This window comes from Anomaloglossus baeobatrachus, chromosome 1 (assembly GCF_048569485.1).
Source record: "Anomaloglossus baeobatrachus isolate aAnoBae1 chromosome 1, aAnoBae1.hap1, whole genome shotgun sequence".
Taxonomy (NCBI): domain Eukaryota; kingdom Metazoa; phylum Chordata; class Amphibia; order Anura; family Aromobatidae; genus Anomaloglossus; species Anomaloglossus baeobatrachus.
The window spans coordinates 688,801,258-688,815,504 of record NC_134353.1 but is presented as its reverse complement, the minus strand read 5'-3'; the positions used below and the strand labels follow the sequence as shown (position 1 = coordinate 688,815,504).

At 41.8% G+C, this 14,247-nt stretch overlaps 1 protein-coding gene across 1 annotated transcript in view; it reads left to right on the top strand.

Annotated features, from left to right (window-relative positions):
• The window catches only part of SCARF2 (scavenger receptor class F member 2), a 290,316-nt gene extending 276,370 nt beyond the window's left edge, over window positions 1-13,946 (top strand). The window contains exons 10-11 of the mRNA XM_075320198.1: window positions 5,076-5,228; window positions 10,958-13,946. Of these exons, the coding sequence (XP_075176313.1) occupies window positions 5,076-5,228; window positions 10,958-12,210 (1,406 nt within the window). The 3' untranslated portion in view covers window positions 12,211-13,946. The remainder of the gene's footprint in view (window positions 1-5,075; window positions 5,229-10,957) is intronic.
• Window positions 13,947-14,247: the final 301 nt, after the last annotated feature.

Genomic DNA, 14,247 nt, shown 5'->3' with positions numbered 1-14,247 from the left:
AATACTCCAAAAGAAACATAAAAAAAGCCAGGTTAATGTTTGCAAATGCACACAGGAATATAGATCTTAATTTTTGGAGACATGTCCTATGGTCTGTGACGAAACTAAAATTGAACTGTTTGGCCATATTGACCATCATTACGTTTGGAGGAAAAAGGGAGGAGCTTTGAAACCAAAGATCACCATTCCAACTGTGAAACACGGTGGTGGCAGCGTCATGTTGTGGGGTTGTTTTGCTGCAGGAGGGACAGGTGCACTTCACAAAATAGATACAAAGAAAAGAAAAAGTGTCCTTTATTCCCATTATTATTACTTATAACCAATAAAATATTTTCGTCAGCCTCATTGTCACTGCCTATCTTTTTTGATCAGCAGCGCACCACACACCGCAAATTTTTTTCCATTTCCACCTTCACAAAATAGATGGCATCATAAAGAAATAAAATTGTTTGGCGTCGCCATCACAAAGCCCTGATCTCAATCCAAGGCGTGCAAGGCAACCTACAAACATGGCTCAGTTAAACCAATTCTGTCAGGAGTAGTGTTGAGCGGACCAGGACTGTAAAAGTCAAGATCCGCGCGGTGTCAAAGGGGCCCGGGTACTGGTCTGGGCCCGGGATTCCTCGTGTTTGATCTGGAATCAGCACTTGAGAAATTAAGAAAAAAAATAAGGAAAACTAAAGAAAATAAGAATAAAGCGAGTGCTTCATACTTATCAAGGCTCCATTGCAGCTGTACACTGCTCCTGCAAAGCTGTACACTGCTCTCGCACGCTCCTGCGGCCTCTCCTTCACTTCCTGAGCCACTCATCATTGCTCATCCATATGCACTGCTTTCCCTGCCCACCGGCCGCCTGGTTTCTGTGATTGGTAGCAGTCAGATATGCTCCCAGCCTGTGTAACATCATCTGCCTGCAACCAATCACAGGCGGTTACATGTGGCCGCATTGCACTCGGCCACCTGTAAGACAGTGCTGCAGCTCACATCTGTGAGTATTTCCTCAGAACCAATCAGACTGAAGAAAAAAATCGCATGTTGCGATTGTCTGCAAGTCTCCTATCACTCGCACCCATACAACTCTATGTGTCTATGTGTGTGAGAGAAACATCGGACTGCACTCAGATGACACCCAAGTGCAGTGCGATATACGCACAGGTTGATAATGGAGGAGATGGGGAGATTAATCCCTCTCACATGTCACATGACACATGGCTCACACTCAAAGCAGAGCGTGAGGTGAGGGTCATTAGCATATCACATCTGATGCTCTCGCATCGGATGCCATACACAAGTGGGACCCCGGCCTATGATATAGACGAGCATAGTGCCTGTGATTGGAAGCAGTCAGCAGTCAGTGTGGAGGCATGTTTGACTGCAACAAATCACAGGCACCGGTGGGTGGGGAAAACAGTGCATATTCAATGAAAGTTAATTAGCTGCTCCTGAAGTGAGTCGCAAGCTGGAAGCAGCGTACCGCCATGACAGATCCTCGGTAAGTAGAGCGCACATGCTCCTATTTCCGCATCCCTTCTACCAACATTTTTAATCTCCTGATTCTGATCCCCATAGACTTATATGGGGACCAGATTCCGGACCGGAACCGGATTTTTAAAAAATGATAACGGGGACCCACCAGACTGTCATCACCAGTCAGGAGGAATGGGTCCAAATTCCTACCAACTATTGTGAGAAGCTTATGGAAGGAGATCCAAAACGTTTGACCCAAGTCATGCAGGTAAAGGGCAATGGTACCAAATACTAATGAAGTGTATTTAAACTTTTGACTTAAAACATGCCTTAAAACATTCTCTCTCTTATTATTCTGGCATTTGTCCAATAAAAATAATTTTGGAAATCCTACTTGACCAAAAACGAGAAAGGTTTATTCTGATTTCATGTCCGAGTCTGAAAAACATGCATATACTGTATATCTTTTTAGACAGTGTATGTAAACTTCTGGTTTCAACTGTATACCCCAAAATAATATCAATAAAAACACTAGCTCAGGTTGCAAAAATCAGCCTTTGCAAAGCCCCAGATCCCAAAAATTGAGAATGTTACCGCTCTCGGAAAGTTGTGACACAAGGAAGGATTGGTTTGTTTTTTGTTTTTTTCCAAATTTCAGAATTTATTTTCACCACATAAATAAAACAAAAACTGTACATGCTTGATATCTACGTAATCATACTCACCTAGGAAATCATATTGCCAGGCTAGTTGAAGGAAAAATGAGCACTGTAAATAAAAAAGCCGAAAACATTTGCATAACTTAAAGCCCGCTGTTCCCCTCGCCTGACCCCCGTCTCCATGACCTCTGGGATCTGGTGACGTCACGTCAAATTCGGGATCACGGGAAATCACCGCGGTCGGCCACAGTCTTCCTAACTCACTGGGCTGTGGGCGGTGTTTCATCGCTCATCACAGCCCAGAGTGTCTCCTGCTTGCAGCGCTCTGCTGTGAGGGAGCAGGGAACAGATGGGCTGTGACGAGCGGTGAAACACCGCCCACAGCCCATCACTCATGGACACCGCGGCCGGACCCAGTCTTCCTGAGTCACTGGGCTGTGGGAAGTGTTTCACCGCTTGTCACAGCCCAGTGTGTCTCCTGCTTGCAGCGCTCTGCTGTGCCCCCAGTCTTCCTGAGTCACTGGGCTGTGGGAAGTGTTTCACCGCTTGTCACAGCCCAGTGTGTCTCCTGCTTGCAGCGCTCTGCTGTGCCCCCAGTCTTCCTGAGTCACTGGGCTGTGGGAAGTGTTTCACCGCTTGTCACAGCCCAGTGTGTCTCCTGCTTGCAGCGCTCTGCTGTGCCCCCAGTCTTCCTGAGTCACTGGGCTGTGGGAAGTGTTTCACCGCTTGTCACAGTCCAGTGTGTCTCCTGCTTGCAGCGCTCTGCTGTGAGGGAGGAGAGAGCAGATGTGATGTGACGAGCAGTGAAACACCGCCCACAGCCCATCACTCATGGACACTGCGGCTGGCCACAGTGTCAGGAACTTGACGTGACGTCACCGGATCCCCGAGGTCACGGAGGGAACAGCGGTCTGCAATAGCGCCTCTCACAGGCACTATTGCCAACATAAGGTATTTGAGAGAAACTTTGTTTCTCAATATAATAATGATCTAGAAAATAAAAAATATGGGTGAACCACCCCTTTAACTTTTTTTTTGCTATTTCACAGCACTTGGAATCTTTTATCCATCTTACCATTGCATCATATTATAAAATGAATGGTGTTATTCAAGATTACAACTCATCCTACAAAACACAAGGCCTTGTACTGCTATATAGATGGAAAAATAAATGCTATGGCTCTTTGAATAAGTTGAGTAAAAAATGAAAGCGGAAAAATGAAAACTCGACAGGTCATTAAGGGATTAACAAACACTCCCTGACTCTTTCCCTGGTTTACCAATTTATTTAATTGTCCTCCGGTGCTGTCTTGCTGGTAACTGACCTCAACATGTAAAAGACGCAGTGCATGATGTCACTGCCATGCGTGCCCACTTACACCCCTGTTGGTTACCGACATATTTGCTGCTCCCCACGCTTGGGATTATGGGCATGGGGAGCAGGGAATATCCATTGCAGCCCAGCTGCTGCAGGAAGCTGGCTGCTAGGCGTTCACGTGTGCTGCTATTAAAGAACATGAATATTCACTGGTCCCCACACGCATAATCCCATACATCTCTCAGCACCATCTTCAGTGCGAAGAGTTGGGGCGGGAGTATGGATGTAGGGAGCAGTGAAAATTGATATTCTTATTCATTCTTATTCGGTGGCTGGCACATTGCAGGGCAGCGACCTTACAGGTCTGTGTGCTGCAATGCATTTCAGCTGAATGCATGCTCTAGGCTGCACATCCAGCTGAAACAGGTGCTTGGGTCCACGGGCCCCCTGGGCCACCAGCCCGGTCGCGATCCCTGCGACCGTGATCGTTACACCCTTGGTTGTGACATTATATAGCTTCAGGATATCAATCTCTTTATCTATCCATCTATCTATCTACTGGCTTCTTTTCAGCTATTAAAAGATTCAGCTGCCTTTCAGTCTTCTATGGACAGTTGATGTTGGGATGTGCCTGCTACTTGGGATGTGTGTGCTACTTGATGTCTGTGCACTTGAGGGCTGTTCTAAGATGCTATCAGTTTGCATTATTTGACTCTGATAAATGATGATTCTCTGCAGCAAAGATGATACTTAGTTTTCGTTTCCTGAAGCGATCCTCATAAAAACCAGTTTTATCATAGCCATGGATGATATTCATGACTGCACTTGAGGATACATTCTAGGTTCTAGAAATTTTCTGTATTAACTGACTTTCATGTCTTAAAGAAATGATGAACTGTTTTTCACTTTTCTTTGCTTAGTTGAGTGGTTCTTGCCATTTTCTGGCTTAGAACAGCTCTGCAATAGAGCTCAGCACTGTATGGGACCATATACCAACATTGCTTCTGCAAGACACAACTGATGGTCACAAATATTATCTGAAAGCCATTGATTTCATAAATACATTTTTCATGAAGCACACCTGATCATTGGAGGCTATTCCAGCAGGCTACCTGATGTTGTTTGAGAGAATGTCAGGGTGGTGTAAAGCTATCATCAGAGAAAAATGGTGTACTTGGAGGAAAATAAGGTTTAATACATAGTGTGGATTCTTTCACATGTACAGTATTTCATTACTCTTTGCATCCTTGTGTGTTCATTTGTGCTTTTACTGCCTTTAGTGTGTACACACTTTTGACCAGTACTGTATAGTGACTAATCTCAGGTGTGCACTGACTTATAAAGTGCTTGTATTCTTGTGATGAGTGGGATTTATCATTTATTATCCTTCCCTAGCAGTCACTATCTCACTCTGTGTCTTTTTCTTAATTATTAATGGTATACATGCTGTACTCATATCAACAGTTGATATTGGCTTCATTTTCTGTTGGTTGATTGAGCTTGGCGCTACCCCCTGGTGCTCAGTAGTATATGCAGGATACAATAACTGAAGAATTGTGATTGCTGTTGCCATGTTGGTCTTTTGAAATCATTCCAGCCACATAATCAGTTTGCTTTATGTTTTATTTCAGTGGCTCACCATGACATGGAGAATACGTTTAATTGCAGCTTCATTGAACCACCATCTGTTGCAGAGCAGCCATCTCCTTCCTGGTCATCGCGAGGTTCTTTCTCATCCTTTGATACCACAGATGATGGCCCCGTGTACTGTGTGCCTCATGAGGGTGAGCGAGATTACAAATTCTGCGGTATAATAATTCTAATATATAAAATATAAATGTATGCACGTGTGACATTATAACATGTGATTGTGGCATCGTAAATGTTTTCATCTACAAGATGATCATCTAGAAAATGCTATTAGAGAATCTATCACCAGGTTTATTCTTTCCAACTTTGAGGATAGCCATAAAATGGGATCACTGACCCTAATTATACGAGTATGACATTTACAAGCTTTGCTTGCTGTAGTTTGATAAAATACTTTTTCTTCTACTAGTCCTTTCAATAATCAGCTGTTTAACTCTGTCAGCACCATTGATTGATAACGTTCAGCCTGCAATGTGCATAGGCAGAAATCTGCCAATCAATGGTGGAGGGTAATGATAGCTGGAGTTCCTAATAAATATCAAGAATCATATTGCTGAAGATTATCTCTACAAGAATAACAAGAGCTGCAGCAGATAGCACAGTGTTTTACCAAAGCTACAGCATGAAACTCTGTACAGTGCCTACAAGTAGTATTCAACCTCCTGCAGATTTAGCAGGTTTACACATTCGGAATTAACTTGGCATTGTGACATTTGGACTGTGGATCAGCCTGGATGTGTGAAATGCACTGCAGCAAAAAAGAATGTTATTTCTTTTTTTTTTTTTTTTTTTTTAAATTGTGAAAAGTTTATTCAGAGGGTCATTTATTATTCAACCCCTCAAACCACAAGAATTCTGTTTGGTTCCCCTAAAGTATTAAGAAATATTTCAGGCACAAAGAACATACAAGATAAGGCAGAAAAGGGGTTAATGCTGCGCATCAGCCAAATGAAGACGTATAATGTTGATGAAGATGAGTATTCTTTTATTTCATAGGTAATTTCATTGACCTATGAAATAAAAGAATACTCATCTTCATCAACATTATACGTCTTCATTTGGCTGATGCGCAGCATTAACCCCTTTTCTGCCTTATCTTGTATGCTCATCCACGTGGGGCTGCAGCAGACGCCATTATCTCATGCGCACTAGTGGTTGTGACTGTCACAACTGATCCAGGTGAGTGTATATTTTCCAGGTATACCCCACTGATCACTTTGGTGTTACACTATCAGCGCTCCTTATTTTCAGATCTATAGGCACAAAGAACAATGAGCTTCACATGTTTGGATTAATTATCTCTTTTTCCAGCCTTTTCTGACTAATTAAGACCCTCCCTAAACTTGTGAACAGCACTCATACTTGGTCAACATGGGAAAGACAAAGGAGCATTCCAAGGCCATCAGAGACAAGACCGTGGAGGGTCACAAGGCTGGCAAGGGGTACAAAACCCTTTCCAAGGAGTTGGGCCTACCTGTCTCCATTGTTGGGAGCATCATACGGAAGTGGAAGGCTTATGGAACTACTGTTAGCCTTCCACGGCCTGGACAGCCTTTGAAAGTTTCCACCCGTGCCGAGGCCAGGCTTGTCCGAAGAGTCAAGGCTAACCCAAGGACAACAAGGAAGGAGCTCCGGGAAGATCTCATGGCAGTGGGGACATTGGTTTCAGTCAATACCATAAGTAACGTACTCCACCGCAATGGTCTCCGTTCCAGACGAGCCCGTAAGGTACCTTTACTTTCAAAGCGTCATTTCAAGGTTCATCTACAGTTTGCTCATGATCACTTTGAGGACTCTGAGACAGACTGGTTCAAGGTTCTCTGGTCTGATGAGACCAAGATCGAGATTTTGGTGCCAACCACACACGTGACGTTTGGAGACTGGATGGCACTGCATACGACCCCAAGAATACCATCCCTACAGTCAAGCATGGTGGTGGCAGCATCATGCTGTGGGGCTGTTTCTCAGCCAAGGGGCCGGGCCATCTGGTCCGCATCCATGGGAAGATGGATAGCACGGCCTACCTGGAGATTTTGGCCAAGAACCTCCACTCCTCCATCAAGGATCTTAAGATGGGTCGTCATTTCATCTTCCAACAAGACAACGACCCAAAGCACACAGCTAAGAAAACCAAGGCCTGGTTCAAGAGGGAAAAAATCAAGGTGTTGCAGTGGCCTAGTCAGTCTCCTGACCTTAACCCAATTGAAAACTTGTGGAAGGAGCTCAAGATTAAAGTCCACATGAGACACCCAAAGAACCTAGATAACTTGGAGAAGATCTGCATGGAGGAGTGGGCCAAGATAACTCCAGAGACCTGTGCCGGCCTGATCAGGTCTTATAAAAGACGATTATTAGCTGTAATTGCAAACAAGGGTTATTCCACAAAATATTAAACCTAGGGGTTGAATAATAATTGACCCACACTTTTATGTTGAAAATTTATTAAAATTTAACTGAGCAACATAACTTGTTGGTTTGTAAGGTTTATGCATCTGTTAATACATCCTGCTCTTGTTTGAAGTTTGCAGGCTCTAACTTATTTGCATCTTATCAAACCTGCTACAGTTAGGTCCAGAAATATTTGGACAGTGACACAATTTTCGCGAGTTGGGCTCTGCATGCCACCACATTGGATTTGAAATGAAACCTCTACAACAGAATTCAAGTGCAGATTGTAACGTTTAATTTGAAGGTTTGAACAAAAATATCTGATAGAAATTGTAGGAATTGTACACATTTCTTTACAAACACTCCACATTTTAGGAGGTCAAAAGTAATTGGACAAATAAACCAAACCCAAACAAAATATTTTTATTTTCAATATTTTGTTGCGAATCCTTTGGAGGCAATCACTGCCTTAAGTCTGGAACCCATGGACATCACCAAACGCTGGGTTTCTTCCTTCTTAATGCTTTGCCAGGCCTTTACAGCCGCAGCCTTCAGGTCTTGCTTGTTTGTGGGTCTTTCCGTCTTAAGTCTGGATTTGAGCAAGTGAAATGCATGCTCAATTAGGTTAAGATCTGGTGATTGACTTGGCCATTGCAGAATGTTCCACTTTTTTGCACTCATGAACTCCTGGGTAGCTTTGGCTGTATGCTTGGGGTCATTGTCCATCTGTACTATGAAGCGTCGTCCGATCAACTTTGCGGCATTTGGCTGAATCTGGGCTGCAAGTATATCCCGGTACACTTCAGAATTCATCCGGCTACTCTTGTCTGCTGTTATGTCATTAATAAACACAAGTGACCCAGTGCCATTAAAAGCCATGCATGTCCATGCCATCACGTTGCCTCCACCATGTTTTACAGAGGATGTGGTGTGCCTTGGATCATGTGCCGTTCCCTTTCTTCTCCAAACTTTTTTCTTCCCATCATTCTGGTACAGGTTGATCTTGGTCTCATCTGTCCATAGAATACTTTTCCAGAACTGAGCTGGCTTCATGAGGTGTTTTTCAGCAAATTTAACTCTGGCCTGTCTATTTTTGGAATTGATGAATGGTTTGCATCTAGATGTGAACCCTTTGTATTTACTTTCATGGAGTCTTCTCTTTACTGTAGACTTAGAGACAGATACACCTACTTCACTGAGAGTGTTCTGGACTTCAGTTGATGTTGTGAACGGGTTCTTCTTCACCAAAGAAAGTATGCGGCGATCATCCACCACTGTTGTCATCCGTGGACGCCCAGGCCTTTTTGAGTTCCCAAGCTCACCAGTCAATTCCTTTTTTCTCAGAATGTACCCGACTGTTGATTTTGCTACTCCAAGCATGTCTGCTATCTCTCTGATGGATTTTTTCTTTTTTTTCAACCTCAGGATGTTCTGCTTCACCTCAATTGAGAGTTCCTTAGACCGCATGTTGTCTGGTCACAGCAACAGCTTCCAAATGCAAAACCACACACCTGTAATCAACCCCAGACCTTTTAACTACTTCATTGATTACAGGTTAACGAGCGAGACGCCTTCAGAGTTAATTGCAGCCCTTAGAGTCCCTTGTCCAATTACTTTTGGTCCCTTGAAAAAGAGGAGGCTATGCATTACAGAGCTATGATTCCTAAACCCTTTCTCCGATTTGGATGTGAAAACTCTCATATTGCAGCTGGGAGTGTGCACTTTCAGCCCATATTATATATATAATTGTATTTCTGAACATGTTTTTGTAAACAGCTAAAATAACAAAACTTGTGTCACTGTCCAAATATTTCTGGACCTAACTGTAAATCTGCAGGGGGTTGAATACTACTTGTAGGCACTGTATATGACCCAGCCTTATAATCAGAGTGCCTGCCCTTAATTTTTGTTGAGGCTGCAAAAAACATGGAGACAAATTCTCTTTAGAACAATGTACCTAGAAATGCATTTCATGGGTGTTGTTTGATGCTTTCACTGTTCCATTGAAAAGAATGTATGAAAGGCACTTGCTGGAGAGATCTATTCATCCACCATCAGAGGTGCTTAGCATTTTGCTAAACTTTGTACCCACTGACTTAAGAAGAATCAGCCATTTTAGTCACCACCAGTCACTTGTACACGTGCTGTTGACAAGTACTCCCTGGGCATCAGAACTAAAGTAAGGTTTAATATTTATGACTTAAAGGGGTATTCCCATCACCAAGATCCTATCCCAAAATGTAGTAGATGTAGTAATAAGAATATTAGCAAATACCTCCAATTAGAAATGTAGTATATTTCTCGTCATATAGCCATTTCTCTTACCTCATGTGTTGGGCATTGCCGTTAGGTATCCATGGTTACAACCATGAGCAACTAATTAGCAGTATATGAGTGGACATACCCAAGCTCTAATGCCCTGCACATGAGGAAACAGACATGGCCATAAGAGGAGAACTATACTAGTGATACATCAGTTTTCGTTGATAATCCATCTGCATACAATCAATGAAAACCGAAGCAATTATTTCCATAGGAATCAATGTAAATCCAATTAATTTGTTTTAGACACTCTAAAATCTAAAATACATACAAAAAACACATTTTATAGAGAATAAGGATAGTGTTTAATACTGAAAACAATAAGAAATTAATATAACATGAATATTAAATTAATATAAAATAGTAATATAAAGAATAAATACATTTTATTTTACATTTGTTACATACATTTTGAAACTGATGAGTTGGGTGATACTCACATAATTACACACAGAGCATGTGTGTCTCAAAATTAGCGGTGTAGTCACGTAGGCATGCAGACAAAAACAAACGAAAACCGAGGCAATCAACGAAAACCAAGGCCATCAATGAAAGCTGAAGCAAATTTTAGTGCAAAAATCAACGAAAACCAAAACCAACGATAACCGATGTCAATGAAAACCGAGGTACCACTGTATTTCCAATTGGAGGTATTTGCTAATATTCTTATTATTAAGCCTACTACATATTGGGAAAGGATATTGGAGATGGGAATACCCCTTTACCCCTTTACACCTTACTGCACTGCGCATGCATGGGGAGTAGAAACAAAGAATATGCAGGAAGAGCCCAGTGATAACTACAGCGGCCTGGGGATGTCAATCAAGATTGGAGAGACATGGATGGACACTGTCTACATAACTTCCATACAATGTCCACACACACTTCACTCTTCACAGGTCACTAGCACACAAAAAAAGTCGATGTGAAAACTGACTTCAGTACTTTTGTGAACTCTGAAGAAAATACATCTTTTCCAACATGGCGGATGCTTTTATGAAACTTACAGATGTATTACTACTTACATATTACATTACACATGAATACAATAATCTAGTAGTTCTCTACTTCCTTCCGTGTATTACCAACATAACATTATTTTTTTGTATATGATATTGCCTCTTATATGTTACTGTCATGCTCTATCTTTCAGAATCAATGACTGACGGCAAAGAAAAAGGGCATGTTAATGTCTCAGAAAAAATGACACCTCCGGCTAATGAGGAGGAGGCTGGAGAATATACATACTTAAAAGATTCTGGATCTCCTAAATCATCTCAGGTTGATAACAGTGAGACTCCATTACTGAAATCATCTGACAGTGAAAGGTCATCATGCGGTTCGGGATCAACTGGTGGGGCTTTGTATGCTAAAGTTGCAAGGTTATCTAAACAGTCAAAAGATGAAGATGACACTGCCATGGATAATAGGAGTGCTACTATAGGTGCAAAACCCCCATCTCCAGAAAGAACAAAACCACCTCCACCTGATCCTTCAACAAAGCCTAAGGTTTCCTGGATCCATGGCAAGTTTAATGCAAACCAGTCCAATTCACTACCAGCATTTAATAAATCTCCAGATAAGTCATCCACTAGTACTGATCATTCAGAACAAAATTCAGGCATTAAAGATCACAGAAAGAGAACCCCCAGTGATACCTGCCCTGCTGGTCAAGGCAAAAATGAAGACAAAGTCATAATGAGGAATAAGGACAAGGGGCAAAAGCACTTGAAGGATGCGAGCACAACAGAGAGCAAACCTGATGAATATCTGTCGCCATCCAAGTCAAAGCACAGAAACAAAAGCCACGATCACATAGAAAGTATTAATGGGACAGTACAAAATGCCCTAAAAAGAATAGGAAACCTACATATTGACAAAAAGAGTGGTGATAATAAAGATGCTCCAAAAAGTCCAGATCACAGCAAGTCTCGGGCTGAGGTGCTTCATCCTCATTTATCATCCGAGGCAGCTTCCTTGCTGGCCGCCCAATTAAAAGAAAAAACACAAAGCCTTAACAGAATAGAGAGCAGCACCAATCAAAATGGTATTGGCCCACTAAAAACCCAAAAAGAGAAACCTACCCCTCCACAGAAAGCCAAGCGGTCTGCTGCAGCCATCAATCAGAAGTCCAGCAAAGCAATTCTGCCCACAACCACCAATCTGCAGAAAATGATCAGTCCAGTTACGGAGCCAGTACCAGCCACAGGAAATCAGCTTGAGAAACAAAACTCAAACAGCAGTCAAGAGCAACCGGCATCTGTAAAGCAAGAACCGGGAGAACCAGCCATAAAGAAAACTCCTATTAAGAAGCCTCCTAGGAAGAAAAGCAAGGATGCCACTTTGGACACTGATGGCAAAGTGCAACCAAAGATGGCCATAATGCCACCCCAGTCAGTAAAATAATGATGGCAGAAGTAGACACATTGTTATCACTCCAAAAGGGGCATTACAAGGAATTATCTGGACTTTTGCATCATACTTTCATGTATTTTGCTGTAGCCATATTTTGAGCCAAAGAAAGCCGAGACAGTGCCTTTGTGATGAGGACACGTACATGTGGAAACAAGGCTGTCGAATTCAGTTCAGAGACCAAGGAGTCACCTCAGTGGCCAAACCTCTTACGGAGCGAAATCTAGAATAAAATATATGTGCCGCTATATTCAAAGACCAAGGCATATTAATGGCAAAAGTGCCATATTTAAGAGGGAGTGGTGGTCTTAAAGAATGTTTAAGCAACACAAGGAGAATGTGGTATAAACGCACCAGTGACTATGATACCTTCATAGTATTGAGTTGACAAATGAGACTATATAGCAACTATTTACAGTTCTTATTGCCTAATTGCCTACTGCCAAACCGTGCCTTTAATATTTAGACGCTTTATCATACTTTATTGTTTGAAGCAACTAAGTTATTTAAAGAAATGCTTATTTTTGTATTTTAAAACTGAAAATTATGAAGGATCTTTTTGCAAGGGGGATCACAAAACGCTAACTGTCAATATGAGATGCCGATACCCAGCATAGCTGTTGACATTCCACCTTAGCATCTGTCTTGTAAAATGCATAAGCAGTGCTTATTTTAATATAAAATATTTTACAAATTTGTTATAGTTATGCAGTAATGGATAAGCTAGCCTATTTTAATTTTTTTTTTTTATTATTTTAAACCAGGGTCAGTATTACTATGGTTAGAATAGCCTGGCTTAAAACGCATCAGCATACAGTATATTAGGGCATGGTTGCTGCTTATGGATGGAACATCACAATAGATATGTGCATATCAATTTTTATCATTCTTTATACATAGTAAAGGTAGTTATATTACCCCAGATATCCCCAAAAAATACAGAATCACATAGAAGTGATTTTATATGCCTCATTATCTTAAAGAAGCATTCCCATGAAGATTGTTTTCCTTAAATTTGTGTATATGTGCATGTAATATAGTGAGTATACTAATATACTCACCTATCGCCACTTTTTCTAGCACCGTTTTGCTCCTTTTCTTAGTGACATCACCTCTCTGCAGACTCTGCGGATCAAGCTAAGTTCTACGTGATCCCCGAAGTGGCTTTTACATGGAGCATCAGAACAAAGCTTTAGAGGCTTACAATGTAAAAGATAATTCTGGCTCACACATAGCAGTGTGATCCAGAGTGTATGAAAAGCGGTATGGTCACAAAGGAGGAGCATAATGTCGCTGGATCCCAGAGAAGGTGGCGATAGGAGAGTATATTAACACATACACTACAATACATATACATAGACAGACTCAGCCACGGCCATGAAGGGATTAATACATACACTACACTGCATACACATATACACAGACACAGCCAAGAACGTATATATATGTTCTTGGTCGTGAAGGGGTTAACACATACACTACACTACATACACATATACACAGATTTAAGGCACAAAAATCTTCATTGGAGGTCTTTTTAAGTTTATTCCTCAAAATGAGGAAAAAAAAGGTTAGTTATAGCTGTTATCTGGTATTGCTTTTCCTGATATTGCTTCTCCATCCCATTTATTTAAATGAGTATGACCTGCAATTCAAGACACAGCATATAGTCCACATTGCCACTTTTTGTGCACTAAAAAATAGAGATGTTTATGCCATTATGGACAATCCCTTTAAAGGGAACCTGTCATCAGAAATTTAGCTATAAAGCTAAAAGTTACCCCCTCTGCAACTCCTGGGCTGCATTCTAGGAAGCTTCCTATAGTTTTTGTGGCCCCTTTTATTCCAAAATAAATACTTTACAAACTTGTACCTTTTCGTATGCAAATTTCTTAAATCTTCCATGGGGGCGGGCTGCCTGATGTACGTTGCTGTCCTCCTGCCGATCTACACCGCCCCCGAACGCTGAATTTCAAACCTCAGGACGCCGCCCCTGGGCGCCCGTGGTCCCGCGCATGCGCTGTGCTACTG